This window comes from Halyomorpha halys, unplaced genomic scaffold (assembly GCF_000696795.3).
Source record: "Halyomorpha halys isolate HHAL.00 unplaced genomic scaffold, Hhal_1.1 Scaffold1882.1, whole genome shotgun sequence".
NCBI lineage: Eukaryota > Metazoa > Arthropoda > Insecta > Hemiptera > Pentatomidae > Halyomorpha > Halyomorpha halys.
In genome coordinates, this window is record NW_027107330.1 from 25,760 (window position 1) to 51,652 (window position 25,893).

The following is a 25,893-nucleotide window of genomic DNA, read 5'->3' on the forward strand; positions in this document are numbered from 1 at the left end:
TCTCAGGACTATGTATACTCATCAATATAAATAATAATTTTATCAATCTACTACTGTCTTTGTCCATAGTTATCAACCAACTAGTTTATATTTTCATTTCATTATTATGTATATTTTCAAAATTTTTAGTCTATTATTTATTTTTATTTTATTTATTTCTCGCTGAATTATGGTTGCTGTCTTTTTGTTTTTATAGCCCTGATGGAGACTTGAAAATAAGGTCGAAATGTCGCCACAAATAAATAATTCGTTGGTTTATTTTCTACTGACCGCATCCCCTCCCTCCATCCCCCGACCATCTTCTCCTTTATATATCTGGGGTCAACTATCTTTACATCAATATAAATTAATATTTGAAATTTTTCATAAATTCAAAAAGTAACCAAAATTCAGGAAATCATCCCCTTCCGAAACTTTATGTGAAAAAATACTTTGGCTTTAGTACATTTTGGAAGTTAAGAACCTATGATAAAAATAAATTCTTGGATGCCCGTATTTTTGTTTTTTCCTGTAACATCATCAAATTTTTTATCAATCTTCTTTTACATATTCATTTTTTCGTCGGCTGAATTAAACTAATTAATTCACTTAAAATCCTGAAGCGGATTGGTGATATTTGAATAGTCTCTGATCAAACGTACAACTAAATAAGTTACCTATAAAACCTCTGCTCCGGATTGTCAAACCAGAGTACTATTTATTTTCGTGGATAATCAATATCAGGATCAATATACTACATATCAATATACCAGAAAAAAATCAGGAGTCTAGGGATTTGACCCTGTGCCTATTTCTTTCGTGGAAAGTATCACCTAACTAATCACCAAATAATGAAACCAACGTTTTTAGTAAAAGAACTCAACGTTTTATACATCATTACGGCTAATGACTACGGCGGCACCAATTTTTTTGATCTTGTTTCGTCAGAACAAGTTCAGGAACTAACCGTTAATTTTTAATAGGAAATGAACATTGGCACAATGAGCAGTAATTGATGGTCGGCAAGATTAATTAGATAATTACACAAAATCAAAATAGCAATGTCGTCTAATAATTGACGTAACGATCAAGGCTATGATACCGCCGTATTATTATTAAACCAATTGATAGACTAGTTACCGGTTCTGGTTGGATTGGCTTCTGATCAATTGGTTTGACAATAATCGATTATATTTGATAATTTTGATTTTATTGAGCCATCATTATGGACTTTAAAAGAAGTTATTTATCAAATCTACTTAGTAAAACGTTGTTTTTATGTTATATGTTTAAACTGATTTTGGCAAAAATTACACTTCTAATAGTAATTCACTTGTTTAAAATGCTTTAAGTATGTCACGAATATAGAAGAAATTTTATTAAGCATATAAAATTGACTTCATTATACTACTATAACATTCACTCTATAACTTACGGGAACTCTGAGGGGGACGACGAGTTCTGGAAGACTGACAGTGAATTGGTTATCTTGTCGTGGGTTTGTAGAAGAATGTTGGATAATTATCTTGGAACATGTAATACCTGAGGATTACAGGCTACCTCATACCCCTAACCGACAGTAATAAGTACCTGCTCCTGCAAGAAGTGTTCAGGTAGTGGAATTGTTAATCAAGAGGTCGGAGAATGACAGCAGAGTAACATGAAAGGGGATTTATAAAAGCTTGGTAGTAGTATGTATGTAGAATATTGTTCATTTATTGATTTCTTATGAATGTCTCATGGCATAGGAACCATCTTGTACTGTCCCTTAATTGAGCATGGGAAGTGATTTTATGCATGCAGCAGTCTGAGTCTGTATCCACTCCATCCCCATACATTACAATTATTCTTATCTGTAAACTAAATTATATAAACTTAGTTATTTTATTAATTCATAAATAATATATCTAGGCATAGAGGATATTATGTTATACATTTCTAAGCATTTGTTCTACAACGAACCAATACAGTACTGTGCATTTTGCAAAAGGCCAATTAAGCCCACAATTTCGTGTTTTTTTTTTTTTTTTAGAGGTCCACTCTCGAGCAAAACGACCTAAAATACTTCACAAAATGAAATTTGTTTTTTTCAAAATTTCTTCCTTACTTTTGTCGTATAAAAATCGTTTCATATGATTTAAGACTATGCTTAAAATGCTGCATTTGCGAAATTGTTATAATGCTAAAGTTTTCATTTATTTTGACATATCTGACTTACGGAGGGGGAGGGGTGGGAGATATCTTACAGCTAACCAACCTATTCTAACCAGTGTGGGAGTGTCAAATTTTCATTCCGAGGGGCAGTCACGAAATAAAATACGTACCGTTTGAATCCACACTGAAAATCTCAAAGAATAAACTAAAAATTTCAAGTATATAAAATGCACAGTGCTTTACAGGGGTCGTGATGGCTGGGCACGCCGTAGGGAGTCTTACGGTGCCCGATTTGGAATGGTGTGGGTTCAATGTCCCGTTTATATTTTCTCGACGGTCCAAACTATTGAAATCGGATACTATATGATTAGTACGGTTAATTCTAGGTAGCCAACAGGGTTTGGCCAAAAGAATCGATATAATCTTTAAAGGGAATATACCACTTGTTTGACCGATTTTTTTGGCCAACTACTTATTTGATAAATGTTTGAGAATGAAAAATATAATTAATAATAGATTTCAAGACAGTTCCTATAACATGCCCACTGCCTTACGAAAGATCATCAGGCTCGAAAGACGTAACCTTTCGTTCCTTTAACAATTAATAAGTGATTAAATTAAATTAAAAGAAATATTTAGTAAAAAAACAAATTAAGACTTAACAAAGTGATATCAGAGTTATCATTACAGTTAAAAATATATGCATATTCGTAGGATAGGGATAATAAGAAGTCCAAGTCTATTGTCTATACGACTATTGTACACTATAGTACTAAATTAGTTCATTCATACCATATACACTGGAAATATAAAAAAAATCAAATAATTACAACAACGGAATTCACAGATAACGTAAGCCAAATCAATACATCAATAAGCTGTTTAGATTTGATGTTATACAAGAAAAAAAGTTTAGATAATTGATAAGACCATTTCAACTTTTGTAACACCAATATTCCATTTAGTTCTTATGTAGAGGTTGTAAATGCATATCCTGATTTTTGGGCGTCATCCGTTATATGTTAGTAGAAGGAAAGGCTTACATCTAAACTACAGAGGTGATTCCCCTTCAATACTGGCTATTCGCTCTTCTGTTCCAAAAGGATAAAAATATTTCATTTGTTATGTAAGTATATTAGTTAGTGCATGATAATGATTTTTTTTTTAATTGCCTCAAGCGTATTTGTTACATAAAACAGATTTTTTAAGGATATTTAAAAATAATAAAGCTGATTGGTAAGCTTTATATCAAAGAAAGCATGGCAAGTCTGTTGCTACTTAAATTAATCAAAAATTATCAATAATATTTCTTTGAATCAGAGTAAAGTGGTGAGGAATACAAAAAGTGCCTTTAAAAGATCTTTCATGTGGAGATAGAAGCAGTAAGTCTCTGTAGTATATCAAGTAATATTGATGAAAATCAAATCAAAATTAATTTGTATTTTTTCTTGGGAGCTAAAACCGACTTTAAACAAAATTCCATTTTTTTTCAAAAGTAAAATCGAACATTTTTCGTGTTTTTTAGTTTATTGAATGCCAAGATATTAAAACCATTGAAATGTTATCATTTTATCAATTCTTTATTTTTGCAAGAATAGTGATTATTTGCCTTTTTAGTTAAGATATGGTTTGAGACTTTACCTTGAACCCTAGCGCTGCTGTTGTCCGCTCTGTGGCTGAGACCCTGCTGACTGGTACTACAGAAGATGTTCAACTGAAGGAACCGATACTAACCAGCACACTGATTGGTCTTAATTCAGCCACTCATTAGTGATCGGCCAATCAAGAACGTCCTTTCATACACGTGATAGTATTATAAAAGTCATGGCGCATTTTACTTCTTTTTCATTTCGTCGTATTGCAAAGAGAACAAAAGCATTTATCTGATCAATTATCACCCCGTCTTTTATTTTCCGCTCCACAATGTTATACAACATAAAAGCGATAAATACAAAAGCGTTGAATCAAACGGGATTTCTCATTGCCATGCGAGTATATTAATTAATTACAGTAATAGTCACAAAAGCTTGAAGAATGGCTGCTAAACAGTTATATTATCGATAACAAGTCATTTAGCTAAAAACTAGAAAAAATAACCTACTATCTTCTTGACAACTTATAAATACTGAAGTCTAGGAGCCAATTATTTATTCACAGATTTATTTAACAGACGAGCTATAGCTGCTAATGTCCTTTATCGACTGTTTCATCGTGTATTGCTAGTATCGGAAAGTCTAGTTATCCGAATAATTGTCCGCTCAGTAGCAGAAATTAAGGTAATGGGGTGTGATTTAAAAACTATCGCTCCCAAACATGTAAATGTTTGAGTTCCATTCAACCAAACGGCAAATGGACACGATTTTTTTTTTTCAAAATATTCAGTTCATTGCCATACGGAGTAAAAATCTAATGATCTGGCCCGGCGCGTTTACATACCTACAGCGGTACCTCAACCGATAAATGCTCAAGGCCTCTTCCATTAGCTTAAGCCCATTGAGCTGCTTTCTCAAGTTTCGGGTCCGAAGCAGGTTTAACGGTTCGCTTGTTACACCACCCTCCCAACGAAACTTAGTTCGATCAAATCTTCTAGATCGTTTTCAAGGCTTTTTTGGAATTTTAGATTCATCCATTTTCATCACATGCCCAACCCACGTAACGTATGAATAATTACGACTGTTTTCATATCATTCATGAAGCAATTTGATCCATTACTCCATTGTTCTGTATTCGTCATGAGACCACTTGTTTTCAGGTTCTCTTGTTGCGCTATGCCCAGTATCTCGATGGGTTTCCAAAACAGATGCCAAAAAATATTTTGGTTGAACCGAATCAACCACATTACAATCACTTCAAAATGTGTTTGAAGGGTATTTTATCAAACGTTAATAAATCCGCTTCAGAAAATAATTATTTGGGAAATTAAAATTCTATATCTAAAACATATTTCGTTCATTTAAATTTTCCAGCGTCAATAGAATAATAGATTATTCTGATCTATATTTTCTGTAAAATTTAACTTATCTGTATAAGGCGCTAATAAAATAATCTTTTAATTATTACCAACTGATTTTAATCATTAACTTTTGATAGAATACTCCTCAATTACTTGAAATAGCTTCAATTTACGGAACTCATTAAATACTTTATAATACCAGCTGTGAGGTAGTTAATAGTAATGTATCACACTGATTTTAAATAATATTGTTTCATATGTGATTTTAAATCTATTATAACTCTTTTGAGAAATATTTTAACACTATGTATGTGTCCACTCAAATATGTAATTTTTTTTCTATTCGACTGAACGGTAAACGATTGCTAATCAGACTAAAATATTCAACATTGTAAAATGAGTTATGGAGGAGTAAGGGTAAATTGTAATTGAGGATTGGTATGTGTAACCGGTGGGAGATCCAGTTACTCCTAAGTACTAACCAAAGTGGGAGTGTCAAGATTCATTTCTCGGGACCGCTGAGAAATAAATGTAAACTGCCCCAGGTGGGAATCTAACCCACTACCTTCAGAACCGGGCGCTCTGAGACATACGCGCTAACTTGCACGGCTGTCATATCCCGTATAATAGAGGATAGTGCTATGAATAAAATGAATAAACCTTTATTGAACTGTTACAATATATTATAAAAAAAATATATTGAAATGGCACCTGCTCATAAATATTCAGGGAGATAATAACATTTGCTTTTTGCACCAGTTTAGGAAATGTACCTGCCTGGAAGTCTAATGTAATTGTTTCTTACTCCTTTTCCGTACTAAATATTTTATAACAAACCGCAGCTGTTAACCGTTCGGTGGAAAGAAATTAAAAAATTTGACATGTTAAAAATAAGAACTCAGTTTCCTTTATAGCTTATTGGCTTTCTGAACATTTATTAATTTTCGAATTTTATTTTTTTTTAATTATTTTTCTTGGTGTTAATGTTCAAAAATTATTTATACCTGTCTTAAAAATTTTGATTTTTTAAACATCAAACATACTTCGAATTTATTTAAAAATTTATTTATTTATTAAGGATTGTTTTGTTGGAAATTTGAATAGTATTCAGTAATATTTTTTTATTATAACATAAGACGTTATGCGCAAAAAATACTTTCTTTTCTTTATTACATTTTTCCTACTATTTATTTTATATCTTAAAGATTTCCTCTAATTCTAAAATGGCCGTGATATGGCATAAGTAAATATTTCAGACGATTATTGGATGTTTTATTTAGGAAAAAATGTATCTGCCCTTATGGCAATCCTTGGGTAATTTTGTTTTTATTTACTTATTTCTATTATAATATGTGTCACAAAAAAAAAGTCTTACTTATTAATATATAGATTAAACTAAATTTTCATTACGACTATCACAGTACTGAGATGAGACAAATACTCCTTGATTTGTATTAATTTTTGGATATGAAATCAAGTGACAAAAAGAGTAAAAAAGTAAAGAGAAATTATTTGTTTACCGGGGAAGATTTCCCGATTCGTTAACTACACTGATGAGTTAGCTATTAACGAATAAACAATAAAAACGTAGTTTGATAATAATAATTATATGTTTTATTAAATTTGAACCTGTAGGTAAATCGACCATATCCACTATCTCAGTTCTGAATCCGCGATTGCGAGAAGAATTAACAAATAATAACAGTAATAAAATATTTGAAAGATTTGTGGTCAGGACGCATTTATAATTTTAATTGTTTGATGGAATGATGTTTATTAGGAAAAAAAATCTTGTTTCTAGAAAATATATTTCGATTTTTATTATACTAAATGATTTATCACATTTAATACCACTAATACTTTCTTCATATTACTTTAATTACACGTGTTATGAATTATGCCGTCCAATGCCGTAAACGTCAATGTAACGACGTCATAGATTATATATTCATATATCTGTTTTATTTACACGTGATAATCAGTCCAATTATTTGGGTATAGTATATCGCAATAATTACAAAATACTTTTATAATTTATATATTATAGAAATAGATTATTTCTCTTATAGCCTGAAACAAATCCGATTATCTAAGGAATATTAATCTGTAATAATTCCACACATTTTTGTATTAAGAAATAATAGAATATGAATTTGGAATACGACATGTTTTTCAAGTTACATATAAGCCAAAAATGCTGAAACAACTTTTTTCTATTTGCTTCGAAAAAAAATTGCTAGAAAGTTAAAAATCGTAATAACCACCATATAAAACACAAAGGAGCAACTTTGAGAGCTCTTTAAACTTTTTGCAGAGATCCTTTTCTGTTCTTTAGTTGGCTGTTCTAAATAGTGTTACTAATAAAATAACTCTTTAGGTGCGCTAAAAGAAACCATGTAAGTTTAAAGTATACCAAATAAAAGACTATGGGGATAATCTGCTTTCGATACATTGAAATTTATATTATATATTTACATTAACAAACTCATTATAGGAACTCTTTTTGATTGAACGAACTGATTGGTTGCGCCTGGCCCAGGTAGCGCCGACTACCTGCAACACCGATAGGTACTGAGGGCTACCTGTCCATGCATACCTCAACAAGTCATCAATCATTCTGATTATTCTTTGACTAGAGAACATCCTTGTAAGTAAATGCATTTCCTAAATTTATTTAATTTCAGGTTAACAAGCGGCATTAGTTAGCATTTATTGTGAAATAAATATTTTAAGTTAGAGTTTCTAGCCTTTCGACTGTTATATACCCCTTCGCAGCACTGAGTAATTTTTAAAAAATAATAATAAAATGCTTTTAATTTAATAACTGTCAAAATGTATTTATAGTTTTTTTTAAAAATAAATAACAAGTGATAAAATTTTAATAAAATAATAAAAGTTTTCTTTTTGTTCATCACTTCTATAATTCGTTTTCGAAGATCCAGACTTGAAACAGCTTTTCAGATGCGTGGAATCTCAGCGTCCAAAGACGTTACAGCTACCCATACACAATGCTGACAACTAACGATTTTTTCCCCGTATGGTGTTAAAAAAAAATTGACTCTTCGTTGCACCAGGAGCAGTTAAAACCCGGTGTACCCCCATCAAACGTTTCACGTACCTAGAGGGACGCGAACTACACTTTGAGAAATACTGTGTAAAATATGAACGAGTTCGATGTTACTTTAATTAACAGTAATACTTTAAAAAATTTGTATTATTATGTGGTAGTATGTATTTTTTTAAATGCATTTTTTTTGTCATTGAAAGGTGTTTGTAGCTTAATAGAAGCAGTCCATGGACTAGTGAGTATTAATTATAATTAAATTGAATTATTTAATTATGAAAATAATTAAATTATAAAAAAACATAACCTAAAGCGTTCATAAAAAAAAATCAATAAATGTAAAACCATTGAAAACTATATTATTTTATACAATACCAATTAAAGAAAGAATTCATTTATTGATTTTTTTATGAACGCTTTATAATTAATTAATTCAATTTAATTATAATCAATATCATTTAATTAATACTCAATAGCCTATGAACTGCGTCTATTAAGCTACAAACACCTTTCAATGACAAAAAAAATGCATTTAAAAAATTACATACTACCGCATAATAATAAAAATTGTGTAACCTAAAGCGTTCATAAAAAAATCAATAAATGAATTCTTTCTTTAATTGGTATTGTATAAAATAATATAGTTTTCAATGTTTTTTCTACCCTCAAAATAACTATGCTAGGAAGTGACATAAGTGTTTTCGTGTTCAATAAAGTTTTTTTTCCAAATGGCACAAGGTTCTGTGAATAAAAAATAAAAGATTATTTGCTATTCTTATTTTCCTGTAATAAATACATAACAAATTGGTGCCCGGACCGTTGTGTAATGTTCTATATAAATTAATATGTTAGATGACAAAAAATTGTATCTATATCAACAATCTATAACAACTATCGATTAGTTCAAATATTTAAGCCTTCACTAACTTCAACAAATTATATCTAATTGTAAGTTTTTTTTAAAGTTATAATAGTTAAAATATTCCGTATATTTATAATTATTTTATTTTCTTGTTTTTCGCTTTATAATCCCATAAAATTCTCAAACTGCTCGAAACGTTCTTAGTCCAAGGTTCACGGCCGTACCAATAGTGATATTTATCAAGCAAGTGCTGTTAGGAATAGATAAATCACTAGGCAATTTGATGCAATGGAGATTTAATCTGATGCAACCATCTCCACGGTTGAGTGTCCGCCACGGGCTCTTCTTATGTAAATATGTCGATATCATCATTGTTGTTGTTCTTGGCAGATCTTTAATTTGATTAGTTTTATTTTATTTGCTTTGTTTCTTAAGGAATACAACATTCGTTTTTCTTTCAAACTCTATATATTATTTCATCAAGTAAACATAAGTATAGATTTACAATAAGCCAGTCGACATGGATACCAAAATTTCAAAAGATACGTACCTAAAAACTTAAAACTGAAAATAATTCGTTTTTGTGAAAATATCATCAGATAAATTATATATAAAACCCTTTAGAGTTTTAAGTGAAAAACTCTATTTTAGTGACTACGCTCAGTCATAAAAATTGATAACCTTATTATTTGTTCTAGTATACAAAAAACTAATAATTAGTGCCATAATTATGATTTAATGAGTAATGAATAATTAATAAATTAAATTGAAGCTGTCAATTTTATTTTTTGAAAATAACAATCTTTTCTTTAGGAGTACACGAAAAAAAAAAACATTACAGTCATGTGAATGTTTCGAATTTCATACATAAGATTATTGTATAGAAATATTTGGTCACATTGGTCTCATATATGTTTATGTATCTTGACCATATATAACATTAAAATGTATAATATAACTATCAACGGAAATAAATATACTGAGATAAATATATAAAACAAATTAACAAATACTGATTAATTTACCTGTGGGACGAGATGAAGGTAGGTTGTGATTGGTCCCAGGCTTCTGAGTCGCTTGTTTCCGACTGGTAGAACATGAACCCATGGCCTTCACTATACAACAAAAATATTTGTTATTGATAAAAGCTTATTGTTTATTTATTTGATTTATATATAACTATCTTATTTATACCAACGCAGAACTATTGTGTTAGATTAACAACTCTGATGGGTAGATTTGGATGAGAAAACCAAGATTGCATTTGTCAACTAATCATTGCGTCGTATATCGGAATCAATTTACAGGATAGGCTATACAGCGAATCTAGAACAACGTGATATCTTAGCTGAAAATGGATCCCCCATTCAGCTTCTTGTAAGTTTAAGAATTACCCTACTCCTGGCAAACGAACCCCTTATCGTGTAGTTCTATCTGAGTTATCAATAAATAATTTGAATGTAAAAGATCTCAATACATAAATAATATTCTATTTCAATTTGGTTAATGAAATGAACGGAAAGATTGAATGGTTATGAGTACCTTGAACTTTAATTCGCAGCACCAATGATAAGATTGAATGGTTAAATGAAACTTGATATTGAATCAGCAACTTCAATTAAAACATTGAATGGTTATAGGAATCTTGAAATTCAATCCGTAGCATCAATGAAAAGATGTATTGTTATAAGAAACTTGAAATGAAATGCTTAGTATCTTAATTAATATACAAATCTGATGAGTTCGTTTGTTTAGTTGAAAGCGCTAATTTTACGAAAAAACGAAAATAAAGTTTTCTTAAATAAACGGTTAGTTGAGGAAAACTTCAGGCTTTATTGAACCGCGTTACAACTTACAGCAACGCATGTATAATATAATACGTTTGTTCTAACATAATTGTTTACTTTCACTAACTTTGCAGCATACCCAGCGTGTTTCTTTAGTTATTGAATTTAAATCCTGCAAACACTCGCCACCGAGTGTTTCAGAGACTCCAAATTCGTGGACAAAAGTATACAAAGTATATGCTCTTTAGCCTTCAATCCTCATCCAATGTGGGTTTATGTGACCGGTTTTCTATAATATTAATTCTTTGGAAAGTGTGAGAGAATCAGTATTTATTGTTATAAATAAGTAAATACTTCAATTATATTTATAAAATAAAATAACAAATAGTTAAAAGACAGTTTACCTTTTTTTTATGAATAAGTAAATAATTGAAGTAAATATATTTAATTTTCTAAATTAGCTACACCCTTGGCCCCATGTTTTTCTGTGATAACTTCAAGAAGTCCCTTTGGGCCTTGTAAACTGTGTGAAATAGCACATAACGAACGTCGTTTAAGGATTTTTCTATATTATACACTACCTCTTCTCCCCAATAATGACATAGAATGAAATTAGATAATTTTATTATATTCATCAAATCTACATTTGTATAATGTCTACTTGCTACATAGGGGTAATAACATTTCACTCGCAGAATCTTCCAGCATTTATTTAGTGGTAGTATAGTCGACTTGTTTGATTATTGTTATAAATTGACTATTTATTTACACACTTGAGATATCTTTTATCTTATTAATTACTAATTCTAACCATATTCCACCTTGCAATTTTTCTCTTTGTTTAAACAGACATTATGAAATATTTAACTTGTTTACGATACCTACATAATTTATGTTCCTATTGCAAATGTTTGAAGACTGCAGATGGTATAAGCAGAATAACTTCCTACGAAAAGCATTACTGATATATAAAGTCAAATATGACAGAATATAATTATATGGATGTAATTAACAAGAAAACTAAAAAATTTTTATTTAAAATATGTTTTAACGAAAAATAATATGTAAAAATGTATATTATTAACTTTATGTAAAATTAATAATATAATATTCGAAAAAATTATTATTATAAGTAATGAAATTCTAAAAATAGGGAAACGACCCAGAAACCTAAAAAAGATGATAAAAAATAAAGGCAATAAAAAAGAAGAATTGATTTTACAGATATTGGATATATTTAGTAAATACGACAAAAAACCCTTCATAAAAAATGAAAATAGTTGTAAAATAACATTTTAAAAAAATACCCGATAAAATGTTGTTTAGTCGCATTTCTTACAGACATATGGGAGTTACAGGGCCAGATGTCAATAAATTTGTCTAAACGGGTATACATATATCTAAACAATAATAAATATGTTTGAGCAACCATAAAGATTCACTTTTTTCTTTTCTTAAATCTTCTGATTTTATTGGCAACACTGGCGCTGATATCCAACCAGAGAAGGGCAAAAATACCTAATAGTAAGAAACATTACTAGTAAACTATAAACTAAATAAATGTTAGAAGATTCTGTTTGTGAACTGTTATTGCCACTATTTAGCCAACAGATATAAAACAGTAGATTTGATGATTGTAATAGAATAATATAATTACATTATATATCTTTATTGGGAAGAAGAGGTTGTGTATAATATAGAAAAACACCTAAAACGACGTTCGTTATGTGCTATTTCGTGTATTCTCCCTATAGCGAAAATAGATCCAATCCAAAAGTAACAATAAATCGAAACGCGCGTACGCGACCAAAAATCCAATTAATCCTGTGTAAAAATGAGTTTTCAAATTCGAAATTTTGCAGGATCGGGTTACTTTTTCTTACTATATACTCCATATATAGGTAAGCAAAAGTAAAAATTAAGTCAATAATAAGAATGAATTAATTTCATAAGTATTAATAAATAATAGTTATTTTGTATATGGCGAGGCTACTTACAGCTGACCAGACTACTACTATCTGTATTGCCATTATAATCAATTATGTTGGTGCAGCTGTTGGTGGCTGCAATCCGTATCACATGTTTAGTACCGGATTATGATAGAATAAATAAACATTGTATTGTATTTTTTTCCAGCAATTAACATGCACATCAAACTGAAGATGCAATAGTAGATTTTCTTTTTTTTTTTTCTTTACTCATTAGTCCTTTTGTTTTTAATTTTCGTAAGTTATTCAGTTAATCACATGGAATTAGTCATGTGCTGATCATATGTTCTAATTATTAAGCAGTCATAATCAAGATTTACCGAAACCATGGAGCATAGCCAGTTAATTATGTTTTAGGAACAAAGGTGAGAAATTTGTTTACTTTATTACTTCCACTTATCTACTTTTTAAAGTTAAAATTAAAGTGCGTAAATACTCAAATAATTGGACAAATACAAGTATTTAATATTGAAAGATCCTGTTCACCAGTCGACCAGGGTATTGTTAAATGCAATTTTACAAGTTTTTACGAGGGTTATCACACAATGTTATTGTAATTGATATAATATCCCTCCATTGTTCACAAGAGAAGTAGGAAATGGCTTTTGTTTACTGTTGTCCCTGAATAATGTTGATTTGATTATCAATTGATATTAAAGTTACTAAAGAATCAATTATATATTGTTAATAATATATTTTGAAAGTATTTTTGCTGTTATATCGCTGCTTTGTATTAATGTTGAACATTTGACAAAATGAAGTTCTTTTAACATTGTACTCGACTTCTTTTATATATTGTAGCGTAGAGTGGGTCTAATTTGTGACAGCTCTCTAGCTTTGGGAGAGTCTGTAGGATGACCGCATTAGAGAAAGTAACTACAGTCTACGGTACTATCTTTGGAGAACGTGTTATTCAAAGTAAAATCAAAACCGTATTTTCATCAAACCTGGTATTATAACAAAGCAGCAACACGTATATACGTATGTGGTGATATGTTATCTAAATTAGAAACCTTAAACAAAACATATATTCATGACAGTCTACTGGTACATGACATTGTCTCTGATATGGCACATCTGTGATAATTTTAAGGATTAAATTTAATCTCGACCATACTAAAAGATGTAAAGATGGAAATTTACTTAGAATACCTTTTTCTATTTTTTTTTTTTTTAGATAAAACCCATCATATTTATACTCAATTTGATCTATTTATTCTCATTCGTAGCTAATGGTTATTATTTAAGTAAGTTTTACTCATATAGATTGTTGTGTCAAAATTGTTTATTTATTTTTTATTAACATAACAATCCACAGCGAAGGTGATGTTTGCTTAGTCATCTACAGGTGACCAACCTATTCAAACCATGATGAGGGTCAAGTTTTATATTTCATATTTCATATATAGTTTTTTAATATTATATTATAGCGTTATAGGATCGCCGCTCCTCGGGGGTTTTAGCGGCGCCGCCCGCAGATCTCAGACTGATAGAACTGTGCCTAACCATCTGAACTACGGACAGCCCGAAATGTTATTATTTTCCTCCAATAAAGGGTCAGATGGAAGTTTGAGTAGTTCGAAGAATATCCTATAAGATTTTTTTATTTGTAGTTAAACATAATTTTAACTAAAGCCTAAATTTTGTAGAACCTAGAATTTATTTGAAACTTGAAATATAGGAATAGCCTGTACACTCTAAAGTTTGATAGTCAAAAATCAACTTTTCTTGGCCTAAAACGGTTTCATTATAATACTTAACTTGAGATAATACAATTTAATCTTGGTAATTTGAATTTCGAAGCTCCGAATACTCCAAAACTGGCGTAAAAAAAAGTTACTTTTTTGAGCAAACTCAGCAATCAATAATATTTTGTTTTTAAATAAAAGTTCACAAGTGTGGACGACATTTTAACTGGTTAGGCTTCATTTAAATTAATAATTACATCATGCATATATAATACATGAAATATATTATATATGCATTTACTCTTAAAGTCTTCTCCCTTTGATTGCCTAGTGGCATTATAAGGTATTGATATCAGTCTAGCTATGGTGGTATAGTCTAGCTATAGTCAAAGGCTACGCAATGGAATTACCTTTACTTATATATTTCATTCATCTTTAACTTCAAAATCTAGAGCCATTTATTGTATTCACCGTGTAAATCGTCTAGTTTATGATCGAAATTTTTACAGTTTCGAAATCGGATTATCTAATTCCTATGAAAGTCTTCATAGTACATTGAGAATTTTTCCTAATACTTTATGTGATCCGCAATTTTCTGTAATCCGGACACACCCCTGCTGGAATCAATTCGGATTATCGAGATTACACTGTATATTTCATCTTTCTTGAAGTGATAAGCCAATTAAATCCAATATGGTTGCATTTTTCTTTCGAATAACTAGTTACAATATTGGGAAGATTTTATATCACATAATTGGTAGAGAGAAAATTATACTATGTAGTTGGAGCTTTGAAAATCCCCAAGTGACAAATAATGATATGCCAAAATGGAAATATATTTTTATTAAGATCTATTGATTAATGTTAGTGTCAGTTATATGGAATAGAGTTTAAAAATAAAACCTTCCAGGACAACTCTGGTAGCCTTAGACTAAATTCAAGGTGTTGAAGAGGAAGCTAAGCAGTTAGACTTCATGGGCAATGGTCAAACACGTAAGTAGAAAGAGCATTACTAATATTTTTACTAAATCTAGTCATCATTTTTATATCGCAAGTTATTTAATAAAAATAGTTTTATCAAATAACCAAAGCCTTAGTTACATATTTTATTTAAAAACGTTTTTTAAGATTAAACTATAAGCTACTTACAGAACTAATGGAAATGTTCGTAGTTTGTTCAGTTCTAGATCTGGGACGGAAAGGCATTGTGGATACTTAACACAATGGCAACTCATGGCAATTGATCAATCAGTTTGCTTTCACGATGAAATTGAAAATGTGCAGTTTTTAGCATTAGTCTATTACAATTACAAGCACTATTCGATCACCGATGTTAACCTCAAATTTAGAATTTTCTTTTTAATCCGTCTTAATCTTACAATGTGAACGTCTATTTTGGATTTTTCTGTAAATCCAATCGGAAAGTTTATTAATAAATACATAATCTAAAAATACAAAATACATGGTTTACTAGTTGACCATTTTATTTTATTATATTATTTACGTTACTTTTTTGTAGACTGTAAAGCCATGTCTCCTAAGGAGTCACTTTACATTGACTAACAATAAAGCGCAAACCTTGATTAAAATATCTATTGATGGATTTATTCTGCTGATTTATGCAACATTCGTTTGCTCTAAATGAACTCTTCAATTAAAAAAATTAAGATACTGAATTAGGTGCAATATAAAAATATAATATTACGACAGTTCAATAATTTCTGATTAATTATTTGAAAATTCTCAGAGACGAGAACTATATTGTGGATAATATAAAACAACTACTGCCCATAACTCATTAATTATTGACTTATAATTAGTTAAGATGATTTATACTATTTTTAATTTATGCTCAAATAATATTGGTAATCATAAACTTTGTTAAGTTTATGTATATGTATATTAATATATTATACAACTAGAAACTCAATATATTACATAAACACAATATCTAGTCTTCTTTTTTAATCCACATTTCTGGGCTTTGGTTATGATGAAGATGTTATTTTTAAAATAATACACTGTTTACTTACAATCTAAAACAATATGTAACACAATACAATATATTACTTATAGACTATGTGGTTAAAAATTATTTAATGAAGGGAAACCTCTGTAAAATATGTATTACTATACAGAAAATGAAGTGTGTTATAGAGTTTCAGGGTACAAAGTGGTTCAGGTGCACAACATATTCTTTTTTTTTTTGTTTGGGGTTTTATAGTAGAAAAGCAAACATATGTTCGAATTGTTAATAATATAATAATATTTATAAGAGATTTGTTCCAATACGAGTTTTGTCTACCATCAACACTAGCAGGCACAAGCGCAGTAAAATTTTCCCGTTCCTAGACCGTCAACAGTCGAGTTGGAACGAATATAATATGAACTGAATTGATAGTACTTATGTGAAGATTGCCTTGGTACTTATATTATGTAGGATGTTTTAAACAACTTATGTAATAAGGTTATTTACTGCTATGTTTTGAAAATGAAAAAAAAAATCTAGGAATATGTTGAAACTAAGTGTTTAATTATTTTTGACTATAAGCGGAGAAAAAATGAGATAATTAAGTCGGCTTAAGAAATGTGTCTTTTGGGATTCCATACAATTTTGTAACCACTCCCACTATTTTATTTTTCCCATCACATCACTAACGCTGTGTTTAAAATATGTGTTAGTGTAGTTTGGTAAACATTGCGATGAACTCTAAATCTGTTTAAGATATAACCGTTTTGTTCCAATTTGTTTCCCCATAAAATAAGAAAGGCATGCAGTGTTTCAAATCTTAAAAGTGTAACATTTAAAATTCCTATTGATAGTTGGTTAAGTCCATAGATTGAGGTATCAATGAGAACGTTTCCTTACAAACAGTTAAAAAAACAAAAATCAAGATACATAAGCTAATTATGGGCATGAGAAGACTGGAAGAGATGAGAAGGGCATGAGAAAAGATCTTGAACTTGTAGCATTGGACTTTCTTTTGAGGGTGAGCCACATACACTTAAATTTGGTATAGGTAACTGCTGAGAGGAACTAGTCCGCCGCGTACTAACCCAGGAGGGAGTGTCAAGATTCATTTCTCAGGACGACCGAATAATAATACAGGTAGGACGAACCCACAACAATCCGCATTGAGCGCTCTGGGACCCATGCCCTAACGCGCAGGGCGTTGCCGTATAAAAACATGGATCTATTTACAAAATTATTAAAAACAACAAGGCACTTCTTGGTATAATCGCTGAATCTCAAAATTATAAGACTGTAATTTTGAGATTCAGCGATAATACCAAGAATAATAATATCACGAAATATGACGGGTACGATTAGTAGCATTATCTCTTTGAGTATATTTTAACATCACGGACTGTTTCAGTTTCTGGCATCTACTTCTATTCATACTATTTCTTAAAATTTTAGTTGCTCCTTTTTCATATAATTATGTTACTCACGGTCTTCGGTTTTTTTATTTATTACCAGATCGGCCTGGTGGGCTTTACCTGGTTAACGTAAGAGCTGGTTAACAAACTGAAACCTACGCAAGATTAGCAATCATATATCCTTCCCTAAATAGAAAATCCAAATTCAAACTAGAAACAGCTATTCTTAGTTTAAAAACAATTCTCAGGTCATTGCTGATGTATGGCTGTGAATTCTGGGGAGCGCCATCCTTTATGAAAAAAAAAAATTACATTCTTTTCAAAATAAAGTTCTACGAATTGCAGTTGATGCTCCTTAGTTTGCAAGGAACAACCAATTGCATCGATAATAACAAACGGAGACAATAGAGGATTACATCAAAAAAAGATTCATGAAGTTCATCCATCATTCATTCATCCACTCCTAGTTACAGATTGGAGAGTTAAAGAAGCAGTTGTGGGAAACCCAACCACAACCCGAAGACTGAAATCCAGGATACTGCAAAACATCCTGTTATACATTTTTATTAAGAATCTTTATTTTTGTCTATTTATTTTATCTTAACTTTTTTTATTTTAGAACGTTGTATATAGTTAGTGGTATCTTTATTACGAGACTATACTACCCTCTCCCCATAATCAATTCTTGAAAAAATGGGCACATGCGCATTGAGTTGTTCCGTTTCGTTATAACCAGTCAGTTAAATCTTTCCTTGTCACCATTATGATACCAAATTATTTTGTAATTCAACTTAACATGCATATATTTTAGCCTTTCCGTTCAGATGATGACTACTACATGAGAAAAAAACTTAGAAGTGTAAACTTACAGATTTAGCATTCCATATTATGCATCTTATTCGCTAAAATAAGGCAAAAACGTTTTCAAAAGATTCTAATGAATAATAAATTTTAATAATAAAGATTAGAATCTTTTTAGAAGGTTTTTGCCTTATTTTAACGAATAAGATGAATATGGGATGCTAAATCTGTAAATTACTTCTAAGTTTTTTTCTCATGTAGTAGTCATCATCTGAACGGAAAGGCTAAAATATATGCATGTTAAGTTGAATTACAAAATAATTTGGTATCATAATGGTGACAAGGAAAGATTTAACTGACTGGTTATAACGAAACGGAACAACTCAATGCGCATGTGCCCATCAATTTAACGTCAAAATTGTGTTTAATTTATGTCTTTTTCGTCATTCCCTATTACATTGTACAGTTATTGTATAGTATTTTTCTTTAATGTTAGGCTTTCCAACAGTATATAATAAGTTTTTATTATAACTATTAGATATATCTGGGAGTGTGTTTCAGCCAGAAAAAAAATATTCTTCCTCTAATCTCCTCAAGTTAATATTCAAATCCTTTAATTTTTTTATATTGGTCCCCTTTTTAAGTATAAAACGTGAGATAATTAATTATTTCAAATGAACAAAGTTAAAGTTATTTTGAGGAAGATTGTTAGAAAAAACCTCATTGAAGTCCTATAACATTATTTCCAAGGGGATCAGACCTATCTCATATTAAAGAACACTTAATTGTATATTTACATACTGAACTCAGTGAAAATCATTCAGACCTTTTTCGGGAAAATTGGAAAACGTTTAAAAATCAATTCTATAAGGCGGAAATTTGCGGTCGGTCGATTTTATCAAAAAAGTTACTTTCACGCCCCAAACATAAACCCGCCTTAGATGTGTAGTTTCCTACGACTTTTTGTTTTTGATCGACTGACCATATTCTCTTTCTCCCTCTCTCTCTCACACACACGTTTGCATGTGTAAAGTTCGAGTTGTTCAAGGACTTTAAACTCTTTCTCCGATGTTATTTTTTTTTATTGAATACCAGATGGGCCTGATAGGTTAATGTAAGAGGTAGTTTTTTTTAAACAATTGATATTGATATACAATGAGTAGTATAGTCTCGTAAAAAGATACCCCTAACTATATACAACGTTATAAAATAAAAAAAAGTTAAGGTAAAATAAATAGACAAAAATAAAGATTCTTAATAAAAAACGTATAACAGGATATTTTGCAGTATCCTGGGCTTCAGTCTTCGGGTTGTGGTTGGGTTTCCCAAGCTGTAGGCCACTGCTTCTCTAACTGTCCTGTCGGTAGCTGGGAGTGGAACTTCATGAACCTTTGATGTAATCCCCTATTGTCTCCATTTGTTATTCCCTATTCGTAAAGGATGCCGCTCCCCAGACTTCGCAGCCATACATCAGCAGTGGCCTGAGAATTGTCTTAAAAATAAGAATAGCTGTTTCTGGTTTTAATTTGAATTTTCTATTGAGGATAGAACATAGCATTGCTGACCTTGCGTAGGTTTCAGTTAGTTTGATGCTGATATGATGGTTCTAGCAAAGGCGGCGATCGAAATCAATTTCCAGTACTATCTCACTGGCAGGGTTCCAGTTTACATTTTTACCTTAGGAGGTAAGTTAGAGGATTAGTTCTGGTGGGTCTTTATTCAATGTTGAAATGTCAAATTAATATTATTAAATAAATATTTTTCATGAATCAACATTGTTTTCTCATAAGATTCTTAAATTCAAGAGGCATAGTAAACGTTGGGTGTGATTATAAATTTTGTCGAAAACACTTGAAGTGATACCTAATGCATAAATGCAGGAAGCAAAGACCCTTGCTGTATTTACACGTTGGTTGCAGAAATAAATTAATGACCGATGCCGTAAGTTCTAGGACGAATTTCAGACTAGGTATACAGTATTGCTCTTTGAAATTCAAGTTAATCTTTTTAATTCCATATATGATTGGAAGTTCACATAAATTTATCATTCATCAAACCAGTATATTTCTTAGTAAGTATTTTATTTCTTTTTCAAAATTAGGTTTTTATGTATTTATTAAGGTTATAGTAGTTCGTTTGAAAATAGATAATATCTCTTTATCAATTCTCCAACGAAGAGCGTATTCACCTCGACCACAACCATACACGAAACCACCATATCAACATCAAACTAACTGAAACCTACGCAAGATTTGCAATGCTATATCCTGTCCTAAATAAAAAATCCAAATTCAAACTAGAAACAGCTATTCTTAGTTTGAAAACAATTCTCAGGTCATTGCTGATGTATGGCTGTGAAGTCTGGGGAGCGGCATCCTTTACGAAAAGGAAAAAAATTACATTCTTTTCAAAATAAAGTTCTATGAATTGCAGTTGATGCTTCTTGGTTTGTAAGGAACAACCAGTTGGATCGAGAATAACAAATGGAGACAATAGAGGATTTCATAAAAAAAAGGGGGTTCATGAAGTTCCCCTCTCAGTTACCGATAGTTAAGCAGCAGTGACCTTAGCTCTTGGGAAACTCAACCACAACACTTAAGGCAGAAGCTCAGGCTGCTACAGGACATCCTGTTATACGCTTTTGATTAAGAATTATTATTTTTATCTTTTTGTTTTTTTTATAACATTGTATATAGGAAGGGGTGTATATTGTACGAGACTATACCCCCCATTTTCATAGGTTAAATTTAATTTATCTTTATTTTTTTCTTAAATTAACTTTCCCCATTAAAATTCAATTGTTTATTTTTTGAAAACCATAAATGTCATTGTTTTTGTTATTAATTTTATTTTTATCTTCTATTAAGAATTATTATTTTATCTCTTTTGTTTTATTTATAACGTTGCATTTAGTTAGGGGTGTATTTTGTATGAGACTATATCCCCTCACCTATAATAAATTATTTAGAAAAAAATGTACCTCTTACGTTAACCATGGAAAGCCCACCAGACCGATCTGGTATTAAATAAAAAAAAAAGGAAGAGCGAGAGTAACATAATTATATAAAAAAGGAAGAACGAAAATTTTAAGAAGTGGAATGAGATGGCAGAAACTGGCACAGTGCGTGATGTTTAGATATCCTCAAGAGATAACGGTACTAATCGTACCCGTGATATTTCGTCATAGCGTTGATATTTTGAGATTTAGTGATAATACCAAGAAGAGCCTTGTTGTTTGCCAGACCGAGACCTTTCTGAGAATGACAAGCATTCAGGAAAATCCCAGTCAATATTTATACTTAGGATAATTTAGGGCATGAGGCTGGCGATTGTGACCTTTCGAATAGCCTAAAAAGAAAAACTCATTTTTCATATTTTTTAACAGAAAAAGTAAGATTCCTTTACTGATGAGACATGTAAAGCGTTCCATTGTGTCACCACTTAACAACCAAGTTGGGATGGCCAGGACCCGACATTCTTCTGTTGCTTGTAATGTCTGGAGTTCCGGGAATCTACAAAGGGCCTTCTTGCTTTGATGGCAAAAGGTTCGGTTTTGGCAGCGGCCGTGGTATTCTCTGAAAGAGATTCTGTCTTCATATTTGATGTAAGATATTTTTCGAAATAGGTGAAATGTAGGTCGAGTATTACTGTGAGTAAAATCTTATTAATTATATTTAGAGAAAAATAATAAAACCAAATGGATGGATGCCTTAGAACACCAATTTTCATCGTAAGGTATCATTTGGACTCACATTGGCTCGTTTTCACCTGGGTTAAATAAACCAGAAACAAGATATTGTAAGGTATCGCAGGATTATAAAATAAACATATAAAACTTTAAAAAAAAACGAAAAATGTATGTTTTATTTTTATTTTTTATTACTGTATAAGTTATTATTACTTTATTCGTTTTTTTAACTTCCGTATTATTTTATATTTTTATGTTCACTTTTATATAGTTTTCTATACGTTATGTAATAGAACTTCGTTTCTTTATTAGCCGTATTAGTTGCAGGCCGCGGATAGCTCAGTGAGTTAAGATCTGTGTAACAATCTATTGGGTTCGTGTTCGAATCCACCGGTGGGAGATAATTATATATTCTGTTAGCTGTATGTCAAACCTGTGGGTACGGGAGACTCCTCTGTAAACCTTTATAGATTGGTATAATTAACCTGGTGGTTGAGAGTGATCATGAATAAATCATCTCCATACACAATCGTTGTTTAAGAAACAGTTATCCCTTAATAAGTACTGAACCCAATAATTTTTTAGGAAATTATACAAATTATACAAAAAGGATTTTGCCCATGATATATAACAAAGAGATAGGACGGTATGAGGATGGGTATTCTGGCGGCTTTTGAGGTTTGGGAATCATTGTGGTTATGGATAATTTCCATGGGTCAGGAGAATAAGTGGATCTGAGTACAGCATTTTAGATGTAGGTGAGGAATAGAACAGATTTTCGAGGAATATGTTTCAGAATACGGGATGTATGTAGGTCATAACCGGGAGCTTTGCGGGAAGGTAACTTCTGAATGATGTTAGATATTTCTGAAGGATGAAATGCTTTAGGAGGAAGGGTCATTTGGAGTGGAATGTTTAATTCTTCTTCAATGTATTTGATGTGGGTTGGATTTAGAATGTTAGGGTGTGGGCCAAATGTTTTTGAAAGGTGCTGACCGAATACCTGAGTTTTTTCATCGTCCGATTTAGTCCATGTTTGAGATTCAGTAAGAAGAGGGTGATTAAAATTTTTAATTTAATAAGTTAAGAAGCTTCTTAATGGCCGTCCATAAAGACTTGTAAGTAGTCATAAGGTTTTGAGTTAAGTTAGTTAAATTTTGTATTTTCAATTTTGTAAGTTCTGTTTTGAGTTTGTTTGTCAATGTAGTATAATATGTTTTATCTGTGGGGTATCTAGTCCTGTGCCACTCTGCGTTTTTCCGATAAATATATCTGGACGTTTCTTGAGAGATGTAGGCCAATAATTATCACATTTTAAATGAATATGTAAAAAGAGTATTTTTAATTTTTATTTATATTTCTGTTCACTTATAAATGAACAGTCTTGTATGTTTAACAAATCATCACTTAGGATTATCTAAATTACTGAGGATATAAGAATTAACAAAAGCGATGTTATAAGGCTCATAGTACATGACAAAAGGTTAATGGAAAGAGAGAGACTGAGAGTAAGGGAGTGATTATTTTTGCTAATACTTTATGTAATCCGCAGTTTTCTGTAATCCGGACACACCCCTGCTGGAATCCATTCGGTTTATCGAGATTACACTGTATATTTCATCTTTCTTGAAGTGATGAGCCAATTAAATCCAATATGGTTGTATTTTTCTTTCGAATAACTAGTAGCAATATTGGGAAGATCATATAATTGGTAAAGAGAAAATTTTACTATGTGGTTGGAGCTTATAAAATCCCAAAGTGTCAAACCATGTTTTGCCAAAATGGAAATATATTTTTATAATGACCTATCGATTAATGTTAGCGCCAGTCATATGGAATAGAGTTTAAAAATTAAACCTTACAGGGCAACCTTTTTAGCCCTAGACTAAATTCAAGATGTTAACGCGGAAGGTAAGCAGTTAGACTTCATGGGGAATGGCCACGCCCGTAAGTAGAAAGAGCATTATTAATATATTTTTACTAAATCTAGTCACCATTTTTTAGTCACAAGTTATTTCATATTACTAGTTTTATCAAATAACCAAAGAATGTTAATGTAAATAACTAAAGAAGCCTTAGTTGCATATTTTATTTTAAAACGTTTTTTAAGATTAAACTATAAGCTATTTACATAACTGTGAGGAATGTTCGTAGTTTGTCCGTTTCTGGATCTGGGACGGATAAGCATCTAATGGTTTCAACCTATATGGAGTGATGGAAGAGGTTGAATGAAATGGGTTTCCCACTGAAATTATTGTCGTCCTAATTTTATTGTTTATTAATAATTTCCTATTTACTATCAATATTTTACATGCCTTTCAGTGGCAAACCCATTTGAAACCTTTCACCATATGATTAATTATTATTGTTGTTCTTAGTTTTAAAAAAAAATTATTAATATTTTATATATTAATATTAGTATAATATTATATATAAATCCATCATTTAATTCGATTCACGTACAGAAAATATCTATAAAATACTTGGGAACAATTTTTAACATAATTCATATCGAGTTAAATTTGTCTGCTGTTTTAGACATTGATGAAGTGTATGCTGATTTCTAAACTGATTTTTTCATCTACAAATTCCAGTGTTTTCCATATTGCTTATATTATTACAGGCTGTTGTCGTGAGAGTGGTTAGAATTAGTACAAAAATTAGAACTAATAAAAAATAATAAATGAGAAAACTTTACCTGAAAAAGGAAGGAATGTGACTTGATTTTGATTGTGATTTTGATTTGAGAAAGTGACTTTGATTTTAAAAAAGTGGATTTATAATACTCATGGTTTCACTTGTACACAAATGTAATCGATAACGTGTTATTGTTGTTGAGCTTGGCGTGTTGAAGTATCGACAATGGCTGCTCATGTTGTTACAATTGATCAATCAGTTTATTTTCAAGATGAAATAAAAAATGCACATTAGTCTATTACAATTACAAGCACTATTCGATCACCTATGTTAACCTCATATTTTAGAATTTTCTTTTTAATCCGGCTTAATCTTACAATCTGAACGTCTGTTTCGGATTTTTCTGTAAATCCGATTGGAAAGTTTTTAGATAAATACATAATCACTAGATATCTCTTGCTTTTGTTTTTCGATTTTCTGATGAACTATGAAAAGCTTTGAGTGAGATCAAATTTCTCCTAACAATTTTACTTCATACCGACTGAAAAAAAAAATGGTTTACTTATTAACCACTTTATTTTATTATATTATTTACGTTACTTTTTTATTTTTTGCTCACTGTAAAGACATTTCTCCTAAGGATTCACTTTACATTGACCAACAATCAAGCGCAAACATTGATCAAAATATCTATTTCAAGAAAAAAAGTTTTAGTATAACCTTTTTTTCGGATTCGAATCTCTTGGTTACGTAAGAAGAAACTGATGATACCTCGAGCATTGATGGATTTATTCTGCTGATTTATGCAACATTCGTTTGCTCTAAATGAACTCAATTTTTTAGTGGAAGATACTCAATTAGGTGCAGTATAAAAATATAATATTTCGAAACTTCAATAATTTTCGATTAAT

The 25,893-nt window shown here is 30.7% G+C and overlaps 2 protein-coding genes across 6 annotated transcripts in view; one reads left to right on the forward strand and one right to left on the reverse strand.

The window, feature by feature from the left end:
• The window catches only part of LOC106690811 (uncharacterized), a 75,438-nt gene that overhangs the window by 25,505 nt on the left and 24,040 nt on the right, over window positions 1–25,893 (reverse strand). For all 4 annotated transcript variants that reach the window (XM_014436390.2, XM_014436391.2, XM_014436389.2 and 1 more), the window contains exon 2: window positions 10,038–10,127. In XM_014436390.2, the coding sequence (XP_014291876.1) occupies window positions 10,038–10,127 (90 nt within the window). The remainder of the gene's footprint in view (window positions 1–10,037; window positions 10,128–25,893) is intronic.
• Window positions 15,398–25,893, forward strand: part of Pgm1 (phosphoglucose mutase 1) — an 80,272-nt gene continuing 69,776 nt past the window's right edge. Inside the window, exon 1 of one of the 2 annotated variants that reach the window (XM_067045643.1) lies at window positions 15,398–15,468. In XM_067045643.1, coding sequence (XP_066901744.1) covers window positions 15,457–15,468 — 12 coding nt within the window. In that variant the 5' untranslated portion in view covers window positions 15,398–15,456. Of the gene's footprint in view, window positions 15,469–24,161; window positions 24,293–25,893 lie in introns of those variants that run through there. The other variant, XM_067045642.1, reaches the window with a different exon arrangement.